Source organism: Pseudophryne corroboree, chromosome 2 (genome assembly GCF_028390025.1).
Source record: "Pseudophryne corroboree isolate aPseCor3 chromosome 2, aPseCor3.hap2, whole genome shotgun sequence".
Classification (NCBI taxonomy): domain Eukaryota; kingdom Metazoa; phylum Chordata; class Amphibia; order Anura; family Myobatrachidae; genus Pseudophryne; species Pseudophryne corroboree.
Window position 1 is genome coordinate 137,492,942 of NC_086445.1, and position 20,726 is coordinate 137,513,667.

The following is a 20,726-nucleotide window of genomic DNA, read 5'->3' on the forward strand; positions in this document are numbered from 1 at the left end:
GACCCGGGTAACCTGTTCACACTGAGCATGACCTGGTAATAACCCTTCTTAATTCCCGGGTAGAATTACCGGGACCGGCGACCCGGGAATTCAGCAGTAATCCTTTCACACTACATAGCGACCCGTGTCGACCCAGCAAAATATGGAGTCCATACCGGGTTTTTAGTGCAGTGTGAATGGGAAACAGTCTCATGTGTACAGGTCACTGCCCCACAATCCACTGCAGCTCCCACCCCCCACCACTGGTTTAGTGCACAAATCTAATGCCTCTGTGAGAGTTACAGCGATCTGACAAACAGGGAACAGAAGGACAAGCAGCAGCTGCAGAATAAGTAATATAAGATGATTAAACCTGTGTGCTGTACAATTTATTATTGTAGAAATAGCGGCAGTTCATTTACTCATCCAATTTATTTGTGGATGTGGAATATATATGTATATATACTGTTCAGTGGACGACATAAAAGTGTGTTCCTTGATCAATTTATTCCAAGAACAACTTTATATCTGCATGTTTGTATAGATCCCACGTCTCTGATAGAGAAATCAAGAAGCAACATGTGGCAGAACGCTATGAAATTTACCTCAGTGCCAATTGCAGCAAAACTGAGGAGGTCAGTGAATCTGACAAGTTTTCCCACTGTTTACAATCCGGGCAAGGGTCGTGAAGCATCATGCTACCCCTCACCCTCTTACCCCCCTGTCCCCGCAGCCTAAAGCTATCCCTTCCCCCCCCCCGCACACACACACATAGCCTAAATCTAACCCCCCTCCCGCAGCCCAAACCTACCCTCCCCCCCTTCCACGCGCAGCCTAACCCTCCCTAGTGGTGCCTAACCCTAACCTCCCCTCCCCGCAGCCTTAACTTAAACCCCCCCCCCCTTCCTGCAGCCTAACTCTAACACTTCCACCTAAGCATAAACCTCCCCCCCCCCCCCCCCCCACTTGCCTCTCCGGCGGCCCGGCAGTGACTCGGTAGGGATCCCGGCCCCAGCATTGTGATCACTGTCGAGATTCCGGCATCAGTATTTCGACAGCCGGAATCCCGACCGGATCCCAATCTGACAGCCACATTACAAAGCACAAGTGGGCAGATGTATTGTGGGGTTAATTCAGACCTGATCAGTGCTGTGCGTGTTCGCACAGCAGCGATCAGGCCTGAACTGCACATGCGTCAGAGTGCGCCGGGGCATGTCAGACAGCCGACGGCTGTCTTTAGCTAGCGTTCGCCTCTGCCTGATTGACAGGCAGAGGCGGTCGCTGGGCGGGATGACGGCATTAAGCCATCATTTAAGGGGCGCAGTCCGGCCAATGCAGGTGTGGCTAGACCGCGCCGGGGGCAGGCCACGGCGGCTGCGTGACATCATACGCAGTCGCTGCGACCCGGGCAGCGACGAGAAGCTCCCAGCTAGCGCGCAGGAGCTGCGCTGGCCAGAAGCTACTCCTGAAGTACAAAAGCATCGCCGCTATGCGATGCTTTTGTACTTCTGCAACGGGGCAGGGACTGACATGCGGGGCGGGCTAGCCCTGTGCTGGGCGTCCACCCGCATATCACTGTGCCTGATCGTAGCTGTGCTAAATTTAGCACAGCTACGATCAACTCTGAATCACCCCCTAAACCTGGAGAAGTGATAAAGCAGTGATAAGTGCAAGGTGATAACGCACCAGCCAATCAGCTCCAATATGTAAATTGACATTTAGGAGCTGACTGGCTGGTGCATTATCACCTTCCACTTATCACTGCTTTATCACTGCTTTATCACTTCTCCAGGCTTAATACATCTGCACCAAGGTCTGTAACAAGCCTCACACCAACTGACAGACTACAATGCTTCACTGCCCTGTGCTAGAGGTAGCTATACAAGATCATACAGCACTACAAGTTGAGTCTCCCATATCCAGAGTACTTGGGATCAGAAATATTTTGGATATCGGATTTTTCAGCATTTTGGAATATTTGCATACCATAATGAGATATCTTTGGGATGGGACCTTGGTATAAACACAAAATGCATTTATGTTACATATTGTATACACCTTCTACACACAGCCTGAAGGTCATTTTATACAATATTTTTTATAATTTTGCGCATTAAACGAAGTTTGTGTACACTGAGCCACCAGAAAGATCAAAATATTCCGTATTTCGGAATATTACATATTTCAGAATTTTGGATATGGGAGATTAAGGGGGACATGTACTAAGCAGCGATAAAAGTGGAGAAGTGAGCCAGCGGAGAAGTGAGCCAGTGGAGAAGTTGCCCATGTCAGCATTGACGTAACAGTTATAATTTGCATACTATAAAAGTATACAGAGCAGCTGATTGATTGCCATCGGCAACTTCTCCACTGGCTCACTTCTCCACTTTTATCACTGCTTCGTACATGTCCCCCTAAATCTGTAATAGGCTGCAGTGGTGTGTATACTAGAGATGAGCACCATGATCTTACATCGGATCTTCCTATTAATGGGCTAATTCAGAGTTGAACGCAAACAGATAGTTTACATACATCTCCAAATTTGGCTGAACTGCGCATGGGCAGGACCTGTACTGACAGCGTTCTTGAAAACAGTGGCATGTCTGATCCATTTTTGAGGAGTGCCAAGGCCAAAGTCTCCACCTTCTGATGCAGCTTCAGTGAATTTGGCTCGTGTGAAAACAGAGTGCCACGAGAGTTACTCAGATGACCGATGTTCACACAGATGATCCAATGTTCCATCTACAGACACAGGAGCGGGTCAGAGAAGTCGGCAAGAAGCGTCTGTTTACACAAGACGCCTCCTTCAGCATTAGCATATTTCGCACAGCTTCTCCCATCCCTGAATCAGGGCCCAAGTTTGGATCAGAGAACAAGTCACATGTCGTCTTTCCAGAAATCTCTGCTCTTTTGAATGTTTTGGATCACGTATAAATAGTGCTACAGCTGACTGGACCTCAGTTACTGGTGTGTATATAAGATGAGAGCTAAACATTTCTGGTGCCATAGAAAATGCTTCTTACCCTGCATATGTGGATGAACTAGAGATGGGTGGCTCTGTTTTCACTCAGATCTTTCCACCAAGTACGGATCTGAAAACAAGCACACGTGCCATCTTTCTGGAACTCTCTGCTCTTGCGGGTTTTAAGGTTGCAGATAATATTACTCCTAACAGGGAACTTATAGTGATCAAAGTCAGTGACTTGGGGTGATTGGCATGTGTGGAGTTCTGAGTACATGTGAAATCTGACGGGCATGTGGAGACGTTTCATGGCAAATGGGTGTCTCAGCGAATATGGGGGCATGTTGGACCCGGGGCAGTGGAGTCGGTACAACAAACCTTCTACTCAGACTCCTCTATTTTACTATAGTTCAACTCATTCATGAATAGCAAATGTGTATTACTGTATATTATAAGTAACAAATGTAAACAACATTAAAGTAGATCTAGAGTGGAGGCAAATTTGGTGCAATTTACATCTGGAGAAACCATTCTGTGTTGCAAGGGGGAAATGAAAAATGCACAATATAATGTAAAGTTGTTATGGAGGCACAGACTAGCATAACTGTAAAATGAAGCGTAAGAATCAAGCCAACCAATATGTACATGCAGAATGTAAATCATGCAGTATGTTCACTGCAAGCAATAAGAATGCATTTGCTCGCTTTGCTTACAGTGCTACATAGTTTGTTCAAACCAAGTGCAATTTACACCAACTGTAAGTGAGGGCCACCATTAGTGCTCAGCAGGGCCGGTGCTAGGGTGTTCGGCGCCCCCCTGCAAACTATAAAATTGCGCCCTCCCATATTCCGTTGGCGTGCGCCGGGAAAAGGGGTGTGGTCTCACAACTAAGGGGCATGGCCACACAATAGTACCCCCATTTAAAATTACGCCACAATGTAGCACAATCTTATTAATCTTATACGTAATGCCCCACCCGTAGTAGTAGCGTCCTTATATGTAATGCACCCCAGTAGTAGTAGCATCCTTATACATAATGCACTCACAGTAGTAGTAGCATCCTTATACATAATGCCCCCCAGTAGTAGTAGCATCCTTATACGTAGTGCCCCCCCAGTAGTAGTAGCATCCTTATACGTAATGCCCCCCCAGTAGTAGTAGCATCCTTATACATAATGCACCCAGAGTAGTAGTAGCATCCTTATACGTAGTGCACCCCCAGTAGTAGACGCGTCCTTATATACGTAATGCCCCCCCAGTAGTAGAAGCGTCCTTATACGTAGTGCACCCCCAGTAGTAGACGCGTCCTTATATACGTAATGCCCCCCCCAGTAGAAGCGTCCTTATACGTAGTGCACCCCCAGTAGTAGAAGCGTCCTTGTACGTAATTCCCCCCTAGTAGTAGTAGCGTCCTTATACGTAATGCCCCCTCCCCACAGTACTAGTAGCGTCCTTATACGTAATGGTCCCCCCAGTAGTAGCATCTTTACATGTAATGCCCCCCCCCCCTGTAGTAGTAGCGTCCTTATGCATAATGCCCCACCAGTAGTAGCATCCTTATACGTAATGCCCCTCTAGTAGTGGTAGCATTGTTATACGTAATGCCCCCCGAGTAATAGTAGCGTCCTTATATATAATGCCCCCAAGTAGTAGTAGCGTTCTTATACGTAATGCTCCCCCCAGCAGTAGTAGCGTCCTTATACGTAGTGCACCCCCAGTAGTAAAAGCGTCCTTATACGTAATTCCCCATAATAGTAGTATCGTCCATATACGTAATGCCCCACAGTAGTAGTAGCGTCCTTATACATAATGCACCCCCAGTAGAAGCCTCCTTATATGCAATTCCCCCGTAGTACTAGTAGCGTCCTTATAAGTAATGCCCCCCCCCAGCAGTAGTAGCGTTGTTACGCGTAATGCCCCCCCCTGTAGTAGCGTCCTTATACGTAATGCACCCTCCCAGTAGTAGTAGCGTCCTTGCATGTAATGGCCTCCCCCAGTAGTAGCGTCATTATACGTAATGCCCCCCTCCCCAGTACTAGCGTCCATAAAGTGCGCGTACGCAGACATACCTCACACACACAATTCACACATATATACACACACATACACACCCACCCACCATATGCACACATACACACTCACCATACACACACACACCACTTACCTAAGCCAGTCTCCCTCTGTACTGCAGCCTGGTCAGTGTAGCTCCGCCCCTTCTGTCCCGTTTAGCCCCGCCCCCTTTCGGTCCGTTCCGTTCCGCCCCCTTCTGTCCCGTACTCAGCCGCTGTCACACGGGGAGGGGAGGCAGGAGGTTTTTGATTCTGCAGGCGCTGCTGCCAGTGACTGTCATACAGTGACAGACACAGCAGCAGCAGCAGCAGCAGGGGGGCCAGGACGGCGCAGCAGTGAAGGGATTCAGAACAGGGAAAGCGCCTCTCTGTCCCAGCGCCTCCCTGCACTGCATCCCTTCGCTGAGCGGGTAGCGCCGGGCCTGGTGCTCAGCCTATTCCCTGTACCACTAATAACATGCCTCTATATGTGACAGCTGCCTTCACTCCTGTTGCAGAGGAAGGGATGGGGGGGAATGGGTGGAGCTTCAGATGACCATGGGAGCGGAGTTTCTGGTGACTCAGGGGGTGCAGCTTAGTAGACAAAGCTTTGGTTGGTATGGGGTCAGAGCTTTGGATTGCATGAAGACGGAGCTTCGGCCTACCCAGAGGAGTGGGCGGAGCACAACCGGTCCGGGAGGATGTATTATCATGGATTTGGAATGTGGTTGGGTGGTTAATCCAGCCCTGCATTTGTTAATATGCTCGCTGATATTTATATAATACGTTTTTATATGCTGAAGCTGGAGCCAGGAAAATTATCTCTGACTCCACAGCCCTGTTTGCCCCTTTAAAAAAAAAAAAAAGTCAGAATTTGGCCGGCATCCCGCGCGGCATTACATCCAGCCCACTGTGTGGGTCCTATTGCAATAACGGAGTTAGACAGATCTATCTGCACAGGATGAAATTATTATTTGCGATTATGCCCATAAACAGCAGCTTTCACGGATTTGGATAACATTTGTAGCCAAGTTTTGCAGAAAGCCACATAATACATTTTTCTGGACAGAAACAAAAACACAAAAAAATAACCAATGTGGAGGAATGGACGTTCCCAGCCGGTTGCTTTAAGCTGTTTCCCTTTCTGTTTAATACACAGTATACGGAGAGAAAGTAGTGTCTGTGCAAGATCTAAATGGTGTCAATCTATTTCTTCTCTCCTGCCATAATCACCTTGTGAGTAAGGAGCTTTAGGGTTAGGGGCTGATGTGAGGTTGACTGCAATAATCTATGATAATGCAAACAACACACCAAAGAGAAAAATATCATCAGTCTATGACTTATCCTAATGTAGCTTGAGGTACATTAGGCCAAGAGGTATCCAGTCATATTTGTGTTCTTGATGGCACGATAGTGTCACAATTAAAATGCTAATTAAAGTCTTCCATATCCAAAATACTGAATTTTCCGAGTGCAACTGATATAGTGACACCTTTGCTTTCTGATGGTCACAAATTTTGTTTAATGCACAAAAAGACTAAAATTATTGTCTAAAATGACCTTCAGACAGTGTGTATAAGGTGTATATGAAACATAAATGCATCTCGTGCTTTAGACTTGGGTCCCATCACCAAGATCTCATTATGGTATGCAAATGTTCCAAAATACGGAAAAATCCAATAACCAAAATACTTCTGGTTCCACGCATTCTGGATAAGGGAGACTCAACCTGTATAACTGTAAACATGCTGCTTTAAATGTTTTAATTAGCATTTTAGCGGGGTCAAAACTGTAGTGCCAGTATTAGAACATTGCTGAAATAACACACACTTCCAATGCCCCCAATAGGTATTTCAGTCTACGAAATAGAACTAAAAAAATACCATTAATTCTATAAGTAAAGGATAAAAAGCCATCAAATCAATCAGAAGAGGTATTTTACTTTTAAAACCTTTGAATGCACAAGGACTGGCTTGGGATAAACTTGCTCAGATTAGTGTAAATTAAACCACTCACTTGCTGCCACTTGACCTTCACAACTGGATCCCTAATGCTCTGGAAGTGTTTTTGAATTTGCTGAATTACTCCCTGATAATAAACCATCGATGAGTCATAATTTCCGAGAAGCGCATATTCTCTGCCTTTTTTAGCATTATCGCACATCTCAGCCAAGTTCATCCTTGCGAACCTACAGAAAAAAAAAAAAAAAGTTACAAAAATGTACACTTATTTTAAAGAAAACACATTATTTGCATCAAAAATAAGAATTATGTAGAGCCATAAAAGTTGAATTACAAGCTAATCTAAACTGAAAATGCAGTGAAACATTTAATATCTAATGTACTGTGAATTTGAAATGAAGATACGGGATTCAGTATGATATACCGGCGGTCAGGAGACCGATGCTGGGTTCCCGACAGACGAAAGACCGAAGGCGAGCGCAGCGTGTCCCCTCACAGGCTCGGTGCGCTCACCATGCTTCGGGCCTGGTGGCAACCGAAGGTTATATTCCCCCACGGGTGGTGGCGTGGACCACCACCCGTGTGTGGATTCTGACCGCCGGTATTTCACTGGGTGTCAGGATTCCGGCGTTGGTCTCCTGACAGCCGGGATCCTGATAGACGGCAAATTTAATGCCTCCCAAAGATACATGTTCTTGTTTAAATTGAGTGCAAACTCTATTCTGCTAAGAAAATGTAGTTCTCTTTTAGAAAAAGCTTATACACAGGAATAAAAAAAAGTGGTCTGACCTTTGGAACCTATTGTGGAGTCCACTATCTCTGGACTTGATGTAAATGTCCATTGCAGGTATATTTATATGCCCTGGGACTCTAGATCTCCTTTCTGGATGTTTTTAATGTGATTTTTATGTGGTAATTGACTATTACATGTTAAAAATGTTTAATATTACTGTGCTTCTAAATGAAAGTTTCTTTTCATGGTATCTCTAGTGTTGTGAAATATTTCAGAAATACTTTGTATGAGCTGCGTTATAATAGGAGATCATTTGGTGGGTTTTTATGATTATTATATACCCTTGTCTAATTGCGGGCGAAAATATATTGAGTTGTCTGACCTTCGTAACCTATTCTGAAGTTCACTATTGTCATCTCTGGACTTGATGTAAATATCCATTACAGGCATACTTATATGCTCTGGGACTCTAGAACTCCTTTCTGGATTATTATTATTATTATTATTATTATTATTATTATTATTATTATTATTATTATTGTTATTATACACAGGATGTATGATGTACATAACCAAACATGGTTCTCTTATAAAGCACATCATTATTCATCCAGATTTATAATGCCTTATTATACGAAGGACGTGATGTCAGGGAAGGCAGAGCCTCACCTGTCATACTCCCTGTCAGACTCCAGAATTTGACTATAAAAATGATTAAAATAATACAAAGAAGATGTCTATAATTCTTTGTATTTTTCTGATCGTTTTTGTAGACAAAACTCACCCAAATTGCAGCACTCCCTGGAAATACAGGGAGAGATGAGAGATGAGGTAGCAATAGCTTAGCCTCACCTCTGATAATCAGACACTGCCTATGGATGGCCATTGACCGTTGATATTTACAAAACAATCAATAGTTAATGGCCGATGACAATTCGTTTTGCCATTGAAGGCAGAGAACCAATGGTTTTCCACCATCAATGGTAGAGTGTGTCCCCAGTGGTTGCTTTTTATTTTTTTTCTGCCCCACCCCAAAGCTCTGATTGACAGCAGCTTAGCAAGCCATAAAGCAGAGATGACCATCGGTGGGTGAAGCATCAATGGTTTCCCTGTGAATAGTTTTATACAATCAGGGTTAATCATTGATGGTACAATCAATGGTGACTATTGATGGTTAACCCACAAAAGGCCTGAAGCTCCATGACTCTTTGCTGAGATAAATCTCGCTATTGGATGGGGGCCTTATGGTGCCAATACACTTGTGAGATATTAGGTGCTATCCTTCGATTTCGACCAGATCTGTGAGAAAAATCGAAGGATTGTATGCACATTTAAGGTACCATGAGACGTGATGCGCGGGCACACCGCTCGAATGTCGCTTCTCATGATAGTATGTGCTGCACATAATATTTTTCGCATCGCAGTGCTATCGCATGTGTTTTTTTTAAACACATGCAATATATCGCACTGCGATGTGCGATGGGCACCCGTCGGGTGCGACCAGAGGCCGTTCCCACTCGGCGGTGACGTGTGCATCACGCGATTACCATGCGATCTATTGCATGATCGCATGGTAATCACTTTGGCATTTCAGGTGCGATTTCATCGCACCTGAACTGCCGGTGCGATGCCCCGTGATGTCGCAGGGCATCGCATAAGTGTATGGGCACCATTAAATTTGGGAGGTACAGTATGAATAAGCAGTAATAGCAGTATACAGTGAGTGCTATGGGCATGCTCACTTAAACACATCTACTACTAACCATCTCAATTTTAACAAGACATCCCCTATCTGAGTGACCTTTCCCACCATCATGCAACCAAAACATTCATTCCAATGTGCAGGATGTTGGGAGGTATGTACATCTGCTGCATGCACTAGAGACCTATATACACATAGAAAAGGGAAATGGTTACATCAGCGCATATATATATTATATATATATATATATATATATATACACATACACACATACATATACACTATATTTTTTATATATATATATATATATATATATATACACACATACACACACTCCACAAGCAGCTGGCACTCAGGTACTGAAGACAAACGGGCTCAGGTGCTCCATCCAAATAATAATACAATGTCCCCAATAGAAAGACGGCACTCAGAAGCTTGAAAATGCAAATATAACAAGCTGTATTGAGATAAACGTTTCGGGGTGCAACCCCCTTTCTCAAGATTCCATCACAGCACAAACAGACATAACAAGAATGTACAATAACTTACCCTTTAAGTATCCCACCACAAAGTGCACAAAGAGCTACCACCGTCATCCGCGTCCCCAGGTGCTCACGGTCCGCCGCCGGAGAGTAAGGGGCAGGAGAGGCGCACGCTGCGCTCTCCTCCCCTCACAGAGTGACAGCAGCAGCGCAGTGAGCACGGTGGAAGGGGGAACCAGGGCAGCGGTGGCCAGGACCCGGCTGAGTCGCATGCGGCGGATGAAAGAGCCGGATGCGGCTCGAGAGCCGCGGGTTGGCCACCCCTGACCTAGGTAATACCCATGTCCCCGCTGTCATCAACATCAGTAAATTGCTGGTAAATGCTATTTACTCAGGCACATAAGGGTTCCCATGCTTTGATGAATGCCTTGTATTGCTGTATGTTATTGGAATTTTATATGTTGTTTGTCTGATATGTGGTTTTAATTAAATGGTATCACACTATCTGCATATTTTTCTCCTCTGTTCTGGGGTAAATACATATCCAAAAGTGAAGCGGAATACTGATGCCGATGGAGACAGTGGAGACATGAGTATTACTTATGTCTTCACTACAACTGTTATAAAAGGAGTACTGTTGCTTTCTCATACGTCCTAGAGAATGCTGGGGATGCTTCAAGAACCATGGGGTATAGACGGGATCCACAGGAGACATGGGCTCACTATAAGACTTTGAATGGGTGTGAACTGGCTCCTCCCTCTATGCCCCTCCTCCAGACCCCAGTTAGATTCTGTGCCCAGAGAGACTGGTCACACACTGAGGAGCTCTCCAGAGTTTCTCAGAAAAATACTTTATTAGGTTTATTATTTTCAGGGAGACCTGCTGGCAACAGGCTCCCTGCATTGTGGGAGTGAGGGGAGAAAAGCAGACCTACTTCTTCTGAGTTCAAGGGCTCTGCTTCTTAGGCTACTGGACACCATTAGCTCCAGAGGGTTCGATCACATGGTACGCCTAGCTGCTTGTTCCCGGAGCTGCGCCGTCACCCCCCCCCTCACAGAGCCAGAAGACAGAAGCCGGGTGAGTATGAGAAGATCAGAAGACTTCAGTGACGGCAGAAGACGGCGTTTGAGGTACCGCGCAGCGCGCCATGCTCCCACACATAACTCGGCACTGCAGGGCGCCCTGGGCAGCATGAACACCAAAAACGCCACTGGCATAAGTGATAACAGTGCCTAGGCACTAGTTAAGGGACCCCCGCCAGTATAAAGATAATTTTAAGCGGGACTGAAGCGCGCCATGTAGTGGGCGGGGCTTAGTCCACACAGCTCTGACCAGCGCCATGTTCTCTTCACAGAAGCCTCACCACTGCTGTACAAGTAACAGGGTGCAAAACAGGGGGGGGCACAAGTGATTTGGTGCTAAATTATATATATAGAAAGCGCTAACAGGTCTGGCCAGTCTTTTTACTTGCTTCAGTACCGGGATAGGCGCTGGGTGTGAGCTGGCAGAACTCCCTCTGTGGGGGAAATTTACTAAGCTCCCGATTTTGACCGAGATGCCGTTTTTTCATCAAAGTGTCATCTCGGTAATTTACTAAGCACTAATCACGGCAGTGATGAGGGCATTCGTAATTTTTTGCAAGTTCAGGTAAAAAATTACGAATGAATACACCATCGGTCAAAACGCGGCTGTTTAAGTATGAATCTCGGTCATTTACTAAGAAGTGCAAAGCAAAAAACAAACAAACACTGCCGTGAAAAATTACAACTCGTAAAAAAGTGCTAAAAAAAAACAGACCTACTTTTTTTTTCCGTGATTGGATAGGCATGCAGGGATCCATGAGATCCGTGCATGTATATCAGTGGGAAGGGGTGGGAAAGTTGTTATTTTATTTAAAAAAATTGCGTGGGGTCCCCCCTCCTAAGCATAACCAGCCTCGGGCTCTTTGAGCCGATCCTGGTTGCAGAAATATGGGGGGAAAAATGACAGGGGTTCCCCCATATTTAAGCAACCAGCATCGGGCTCTGCGCCTGGTCCTGGTCCCAAAAATACGGGGGACAAAAAGAGTAGGGGTCCCCCGTATTTTTAAAACCAGCACCGGGCTCCACTAGCTGGACAGATAATGCCACAGCCGGGGGTCACTTTTATATAGTGCCCTGCGGCCGTGGCATCAAAAATCCAACTAGTCACTCCTGGCCGGGGTACCCTGGGGGAGTGGGGACCCCTTCAATCAAGGGGTCCCCCCCCCCCAGCCACCCAAGGGCCAGGGGTGAAGCCCGAGGCTGTCCCCCCCCATCCAATGGGCTGCGGATGGGGAGGCTGATAGCCTTTGTTGTAAAAGAAAAGATATTGTTTTTAGTAGCAGTACTACAAGGCCCAGCAAGCCTCCCCCGCATGCTGGTACTTGGAGAACCACAAGTACCAGCATGCGACGGAAAAACGGGCCCGCTGGTACCTGTAGTACTACTACTAAAAAAATACCCAAAAAAAGACAAGACACACACACCGTGAAAGTATAATTTTATTACATACATACACACATACATACATACATACTTACCTTAAGTTCCCACGCAGGTCGGTCCTCTTCTCCAGTAGAATCCAAGGGGTACCTGTTGAAGAAATTATACTCACGAGATCCAGGGGTCCAGGCTCCTCGGCAAATCCAGGGTTAATCCACGTACTTGAAAAAAAAAAAAAACCGGTGTCCCGACCACGAACTGAAAGGGGCCCCATGTTTGCACATGGGTCACCTTTCCACGAATGCCAGAAAGCCACTCTGACTTCTGTCTAAGTGGGTTTCTTCAGCCAATCGGGGAGCGCCACGTTGTAGCACTCTCCTGATCAGCTGTGTGCTCTTGTCCTCACTGACAGGCAGCACACGGCAGTGTTACAATGTAGCGCCTATGCGCTACATTGTAACCAATGATGGGAACTTTCAGCTCAGCGGTGACGTCACTTTAGGTCAACCGCAGGGCAGAAAGTTCCCATCATTGGTTACAATGTAGCGCATAGGCGCTACATTGTAACACTGCCGTGTGCTGCCTGTCAGTGAGGACAAGAGCACACAGCTGATCAGGAGAGTGCTACAACGTGGCGCTCCCTGATTGGCTGAAGAAACCCACTTAGACAGAAGTCAGAGTGGCTTTCTGGCATTCGTGGAAAGGTGACCCATGTGCAAACATGGGGCCCCTTTCAGTTCGTGGCTCGGCTTTCCGTTTTCTTATTTTATGCAAGTACGTGGATTACCCCTGGATTTCCCGAGGAGCCTGGACCCCTGGATCTCGTGAGTATAATTTCTTCAACAGGTACCCCTTGGATTCTACTGGAGAAGAGGACCGACCTGCGTGGGAACATAAGGTAAGTATGTATGTATGTGTGTATGTATGTAATAAAATTATACTTTCACGGTGTGTGTGTCTTGTCTTTTTTGGGGTATTTTTTTAGTAGTAGTACTACAGGTACCAGCGGGCCCGTTTTTCCGTCGCATGCTGGTACTTGTGGATCTCCAAGTACCAGCATGCGGGGGAGGCTTGCTGGGCCTTGTAGTACTGCTACTAAAAACAATATCTTTTCTTTTACAACAAAGGCTATCAGCCTCCCCATCCGCAGCCCATTGGATGGGGGGGGACAGCCTCGGGCTTCACCCCTGGCCCTTGGGTGGCTGGGGGGGGGGGGGGACCCCTTGATTGAAGGGGTCCCCACTCCCCCAGGGTACCCCGGCCAGGGGTGACTAGTTGGATTTTTGATGCCACGGCCGCAGGGCACTATATAAAAGTGACCCCCGGCTGTGGCATTATCTGTCCAGCTAGTGGAGCCCGGTGCTGGTTTTAAAAATACGGGGGACCCCTACTCTTTTTGTCCCCCGTATTTTTGGGACCAGGACCAGGCGCAGAGCCCGATGCTGGTTGCTTAAATATGGGGGAACCCCTGTCATTTTTTTGCCCATATTTTTGCAACCAGGATCGGCTCAAAGAGCCCGAGGCTGGTTATGCTTAGGAGGGGGGACCCCACGCATTTTTTTTTATTATTTTACAGTGTTTAATTAAAAAAATAAAAATAAATAAACCCCAGCACGGATCACACAGATCCGGCCGAGATTGATTGTAAAAAAAGTCGGCAGTGTTTTGCTAATCACTGCCGTAAAAATAGGTAAAAAACCACGAATGACATCGACATCGGAAGAAAAGAAAAACCCGAATACGACAGCTTAGTAAATCCATCGTAATCAATTCAAAAAGTTGCAATTTTACACTGTCGATGTCATTCGTGATTGAACTTTGACCTGAATCTGGAAAATACGAATCTTAGTAAATTTACCCCTGTGTCTCTCTTACAGGCTTTGTTGTTGGTCTGTCTCCTATAACCCGTGTGGTTGTGGGTGTCGGTACGTGTGTGTCGACATGTCTGAGGCTGAATGCTCTTCACAGGAAGAGGATGGAGTGAGGACAGAAAATACTGTGAGAGTGGCCGTGTCGGCACCGCCGACAGATGATTGGGTGAATATGTTGAGTGTTTTAAATGCAAATGTGACTAGGTTGACTAATACCGCTTTTCCACTAGCTCCTTAAAACACGGCTAAATGTGCGGGGGCGCGCATTTACCCGTGTTTTTCCCTAGTGAAAACGGGTCACCCAACAAATTCCCGGATCAAGTGATCCGGGAATCCTACCCGGGTAGCTAGCCGGGTTGAACACGTGTTCAACCCGGCTAGCTGTCTAGTGTGAACGGGTGCCGTGTCGAGGCGACACGGCTCCCGTTCACTGTGTATAGGGAGGGCGGCGCTGGGAGACCATGTGCCTGAGTATCGTCTTTCCCTGACGTAGATGCCAGCGTTCTTGTTCCCGGCAAGGATCTCTGCAGTTGTACTCTAGTGTCTCCGGCATTTCCAGTCTGCCAGTTCGCTGCACCGGTTCCAGTGTACTCAGCGGCCGGTATATCTCTCTGCGGTCCAGTCACCAGTGCTCCTAGGAATCAGCGTGGCTGCGGGCCTAAATCACCGTTCTCAAGTTCTACAAAATAACAGCGTCTAAAACCCCTGCACTTCAGTTCCTCATATCATCAGCGTCTCAGTCACCGTTCTCAAGTTCTACAAATTAACAGCGTCTAAAACCCCTGCACTTTAGTTCCTCACATCATCAGCGTCTCAGTCACCGTTCTCAAGTTCTACAAATTAACAGCGTCTAAAACCCCTGCACTTCAGTTCCTCATATCATCAGCGTCTCAGTCACCGTTCTCAAGATCTACAAAATAACAGCGTCTAAAACTCCTGCACTTCAGTTCTTCACATCATCAGCGTCTCTGTCACCGCTCACAAGTTCTTTATCCATCTGTGCCTTTATCATTATTTATAAGTTATCAGTGACTTTTAAACATCACCCACAGTTTCCTCAGTTACCAGCATCTCTAATCCTGCTCATAAAACCCTTCAGTGAGTCTGGACATTTCCCTCATTTATTCCTTTTGTCATTTGACTTTAAGTTGCTTTCCCTGCAATAAAACTCTTCAATATTTCATCAAACTCCACTGTCAGCGTCCTGTATGAGGAAATCCTATATTAGGCCTCCCCTTTTTCCGGCTCAGTTGTGGTTCCTCTTCCCAACCATCGGAAGAATCCCCGAGTTCACAACACCCTCAGTCTAGGCCAGTGACAGTATACTCAGGCCCCATGGACCCGGGGAATCGGAACCCAGAGGCAAGCGCCATGCAGGACCTGGTTTCCCGAGTACAGAGTCAGGAAGCAGCACAGAATCAGGTGATGCATTATCTCCAGGAGTAATCTGGCCGGCTGGATCAGATCCAGACTTCGCTGGCTTCAGTGGTCCCAGCTCCAGTTCCAGTATCCGCTCCAGTGGTTGTATCTGGCAATGTTCCCTCCTTGAATAGATACATGTCAGAAACAAATAGTATGGTTTCTAGAACCATACTATTTGTTTCTGACATGTATCTATTTTATGAATTTAGTTTTTAATATATACCTATTGTACCATTTTTAGGAATAAAACTGTTTTATTTATTATATCAACATTGTTGTATTCATCAAATTTAGCGCAGCCTCATTACTTTTTTTCTGTACATTACTTACGGGAGTGACTTCCCCTTTCCCGAGACTGCAGCTTGGCGAAACGTCTCCTACCTAAAGCGCCCGAGTACCCCTGGGTAACCAATCTCTTCACAATGTTCCCTCCTTGTCTGGAACCAGGTCACGCCTTCAGCTTCCCACTCCTCCTCGTTATAACGGGAATCCGAAAAATTGCCGTGAATTCCTCAATCAGTGTGAGGTACACTTCGAACTCCTCTCACATAACTTCCCTACTGATCGGTCTAAAGTGGCATACATTATCTCTTTGCTTGAGGGTTCAGCGTTGGAGTGGGTGTCACCGTTGTGGGAGCGATCAGATCCGTTAGTCTCTAGTTATACCAACTTCATTACGTCGTTCCGAAGGATCTTTGACGAGCCTGGCCGGACGACTGCTGCCTCAGCTGACTTGCTCCGAGATCGACAAGGCTCTCGTACAGTGGGACAGTATGTAATTCACTTTCAAACTATAGCTTCTGAACTGAGCTGGAATAATGATGCCCTTCGGGCTGCTTTTTGGAACGGGCTCTCGGATCGTTTAAAAGACAAATTGATTACTAGAGATCTGCCAGATGCCTTGGAACCGTTGGTCTCACTCTGTGTAAAGGTGGATCTTCGTATGCAGGAACGAGGTGGTGAACGTAGTCGGTCAGACCGGTTGAGACTCCGATCTCTTCATTCTAAGCAAACAGTTCATTCCAGTCCAGACGAACCCATGCAGATTAATCGGTTTCGGCTGTCCCCAGAAGAGCGTCAGCGTCGGCGTGAGGGTAGACTTTGCCTCTATTGTGGAGCCGCGGATCATTTCCTCAAGTCTTGCAAGTCTCGCCCGGGAAAACGGGCAGCTCTAGCTTGTTCTGGAGAAGTTAAGCTAGGGGTTGTTTCTCAATCTTCTCCGGCAGTGGACTGTCTGCTTTCTGTATCTCTGTTTTCTGAGTCTGAAGTCAAAATCGTTAAGGCACTGTTGGACTCAGGAGCTGCGGGGAATTTTATTTCCCTTTCCTGCGCCCAGAATCTGGGTTTGAAGTTACAGTCGGTCGAACGACCTATTACGATAACTGCTATTAATGGTACCCAAATTCCTAATGCTCTGATTACAAGTCATACAATGCCAATCAAGCTGCGAGTGGGAGCTTTGCACCAAGAACATCTGGAGTTCCTTGTGATTCAGGAGATGTCTCACGATCTCGTCCTTGGTCTTCCCTGGCTCAAGTTTCACAATCCTCACGTCGACTGGAGGTCGACACAGATAATTTCTTGGAGTCCACTCTGTCACTCGAATTGTCTTACTCCTGTCTACCCGCTTCGTGCATCGTCCAAGTCGGATGTGGAGCTTATTCCAGGGGCTTATCGGGAGTTTACAGATGTTTTCTCGGAACAGGCGGCCGATAAGTTACCACCGCATAGACCTTGGCACTGTCCTATTGAGCTCATTCCGGGGAAAATGCCACCTCGAGGTCGTACCTATCCTTTGTCAGTACCTGAGACTCAAGCCATGTCAGAATATATCAAGTATAATCTGCAGAAGGAATTCATCCGCCCCTCTACTTCCCCAGCGGGAGCAGGCTTCTTCTTTGTGAAGAAAAAAGACGGAGGCCTGAGGCCATGTATCGATTATCGTGGTCTAAATAAAGTCACCATTAAGAATAAGTATCCTCTGCCGCTCATCACGGAGCTTTTCGATAGAGTTCGCGGAGCTCGATTCTTCACTAAGCTCGATTTAAGGGGAGCTTATAACTTGATACGTATCCGACAAGGGGACGAATGGAAGACGGCCTTCAATACTAGGGACGGGCATTATAAGTACCTGGTAATGCCGTTTGGCCTCAGCAACGCCCCCGCTGTTTTTCAGGGATTCATTAATGAAGTCTTTCGGGACATGTTATACCTAAATGTGGTGGTATATTTGGATGATATCCTGATATTTTCGAAAAATCTCACTAAGCACAGAATACAAGTTAAGGAGGTACTCCTTCGGTTGCGAGAGAACCATCTTTACGGCAAGATTTCCAAATGCACCTTTGAGGTCCCCTCTATTCCATTTCTGGGCTACATTATTTCAGGTACGGAGTTGCGTATGGATACGGAGAAACTTTCTGCTATTCGGGACTGGACTCAGCCTCTTTCCTTGAAAGCAGTACAATGGTTTCTAGGGTTCGCAAATTACTACCGGAAATTCATAAGGGGTTTCTCTACTATTGTGGCGCCTATTACTGCCCTAACCAAGAAGGGGGCTGACCCAAGCCATTGGTCCTCTGAAGCTGTAGCAGCGTTCGCCCAGTTGAAGGCAGCCTTTATGACCGCTCCGGTGCTTCAGCAACCAGACTTTCTAAAACCATTCTTTATGGAGGTTAATTCTTCTACGGTAGGCATAGGTGCCGTACTTTCGCAGTACGCTTCAGATGGGAAGTTAGATCCATGTGGTTTCCATTCTCGCAAGTTCTCCCCTGCTGAATTAAATTACACCATTGGAGACAAAGAGCTGTTGGCAATAAAATCTGCCTTAGAAGAATGGAGATATCTTTTGGAAGGGCTAAGCACCTAAATACGATTTTCACGGATCACAAGAATTTACTGTATCTTAAGACGGCCCAGTGCTTGAATCCCCGTCAAGCAAGATGGGCGCTCTTCTTTGCTCGATTTTTTCGTTTGTCATTAAGTACCGGGCTGGAACTCTTAACACCAAGGCGGATGCCCTATCCCGTTCCTTAATGGCTTCGGATGAGGAGAATTCCGTTGAAAAGGCGTTGATCCTCAGTCCTGGCTCTATTTCTGCGGCTCCCACTGCGTTGGGTCCTCCTCCTGGAAGAATGTCTGTGCCAGCTAAATTTCGACCAAGATTGTTGCAGTGGGCTCACATTTCCAAGTTTTCTGGCCATCCGGGAGTTCAAAAGATGTGGGAATTTCTACAAAGATCTTACTGGTGGGACACTATGAAGACGGACGTTCAAGAATATGTCAACTCGTGTCCTCAATGTGCTCAGCACAAAATTCTTCGTCTGCCTCCTGCGGGGTTGTTGCACCCATTGTCCATTCCTAAGAGGCCTTGGACTCATATCTCTATGGATTTTGTTACTGAACTGCCTCTCTCTAAGGGTCATAACACCGTCTGGGTGATTATCGACTGATTCTCTAAGATGGCACATTTTGTTCCGTTGACCGGATTACCATCAGCTTCTAGGTTGGCTTTGTTATTCATTCGGGAACACTTACGCCTGCACGGGTTACCTCTGGAAATAGTCTCGGATCGAGGGGTACAGTTTACGGCAAGATTCTGAAGAGCCCTCTGCACGGCCCTACAAATAAAACTCAAGTTTTCATCTGCTTACCATCCACAGACCAATGGGCAAACTGAACGCGTCAATCAAGATCTAGAGACTTTTCTCCGTGTTTACCTCTCCCCCTCACAAGATAATTGGGTGGAGTTGTTGCCTTGGGCCGAGTTTGCCCATAATCATCTATATCACTCCTCGACTGGTGAGTCTCCATTTTTCATTAATTACGGATTTCATCCCTAAGTTCCAGAATTACCCATTTGTCCTCCAGAAGAAGTTCTTGCTGCAGCCTCTACTCTCCGGCATTTTAGTCAAATCTGGAGTCGAGTCCATGCCAATCTCAAGAGAGTTTCCGGTCGCTATAAGTTCTTTGCGGATAGGAAGCGACGGGCAGCTCCTCAATACAAGGTTGGTGACAGGGTATGGCTCTCTACCCGCAATCTTCGTTTAAAGGTGCCCACTATGAAGTTCGCTCCAAGGTTCATTGGTCCTTATCCCGTGTTACAAGTTTTGAATCCGGTTGCCTGCAAATTGGGATTGCCTTCCCATCTCCGGATACCAAATTCCTTCCATGTCTCTCTTCTTCGCCCTCTTGTTTTGAACCGGTTTCATTCCAAGTCCCCAAGGCCAACCTCTGCAGAGGCTGAAGAGGGTACGGACTTTGAGATCAAAGCTATTCTTGATTCTCGCTATCTTCACAAGAATCTACAGTATTTGGTGGAATGGAAAGGTTTTGGCCCCGAGGAAAGGAGCTGGGTCAAAGCTACTGAGGTTACGGCTCCCCGACTGGTGCGGATGTTCCATTCCAGACATCCAACAAAACCTGGAAAGTGTCCAGGGGCCACTCCTGGAGGAGGGGGTACTGTCACACACCAGAGGCGGCGTTCGCCGTGCTTACCCCTGCCTGTCTGCTGGTCGGTGTTGCGGCCTCTGCCTTCGGTGGGCCACGGGCTCCGGCATCTGGCTGGCGCGGCTCCCGGCGGTTCTCCGGGGCATGGGCGCTGCCATGACACCCGGCTTCCCGTGGACGGGGGCGGGTGACGTCATCTGACTGCTCCGCCAATCCAGCGGTGGCGGGGAATTCAAAGACAGACGCCGGACGGAGCCTCAGTGCCTGAGTATCGTCTTTCCCTGACGTAGATGCCAGCGCTCTTGTTCCCGGCAAGGATCTCTGCAGTTGTACTCCAGTGTCTCCAGCATTTCCAGTCTGCCAGTTCGCTGCACCGGTTCCAGTGTACTCAGCGGCCGGTATATCTCTCTGCGGTCCAGTCACCAGTGCTCCTAGGAATCAGCGTGGCTGCGGGCCTAAGTCACCGTTCTCAAGTTCTACAAAATAACAGCGTCTAAAACCCCTGCACTTCAATTCGTCATATCATCAGCGTCTCAGTCACCGCTCACAAGTTCTACAAAATAACAGCGTCTAAAACTCCTGCACTTCAGTTCTTCACATCATCAGCGTCTCTGTCACCGCTCACAAGTTCTTTATCCATCTGTGCCTTTATCA

The 20,726-nt window shown here is 46.8% G+C and overlaps 1 protein-coding gene across 1 annotated transcript in view; it reads right to left on the reverse strand.

Annotated features, from left to right (window-relative positions):
* The window catches only part of KATNAL1 (katanin catalytic subunit A1 like 1), a 241,402-nt gene that overhangs the window by 188,684 nt on the left and 31,992 nt on the right, over window positions 1-20,726 (reverse strand). Inside the window, exon 2 of the mRNA XM_063951747.1 lies at window positions 7,006-7,177. Within this exon, the coding sequence (XP_063807817.1) occupies window positions 7,006-7,167 (162 nt within the window). The 5' untranslated portion in view covers window positions 7,168-7,177. The remainder of the gene's footprint in view (window positions 1-7,005; window positions 7,178-20,726) is intronic.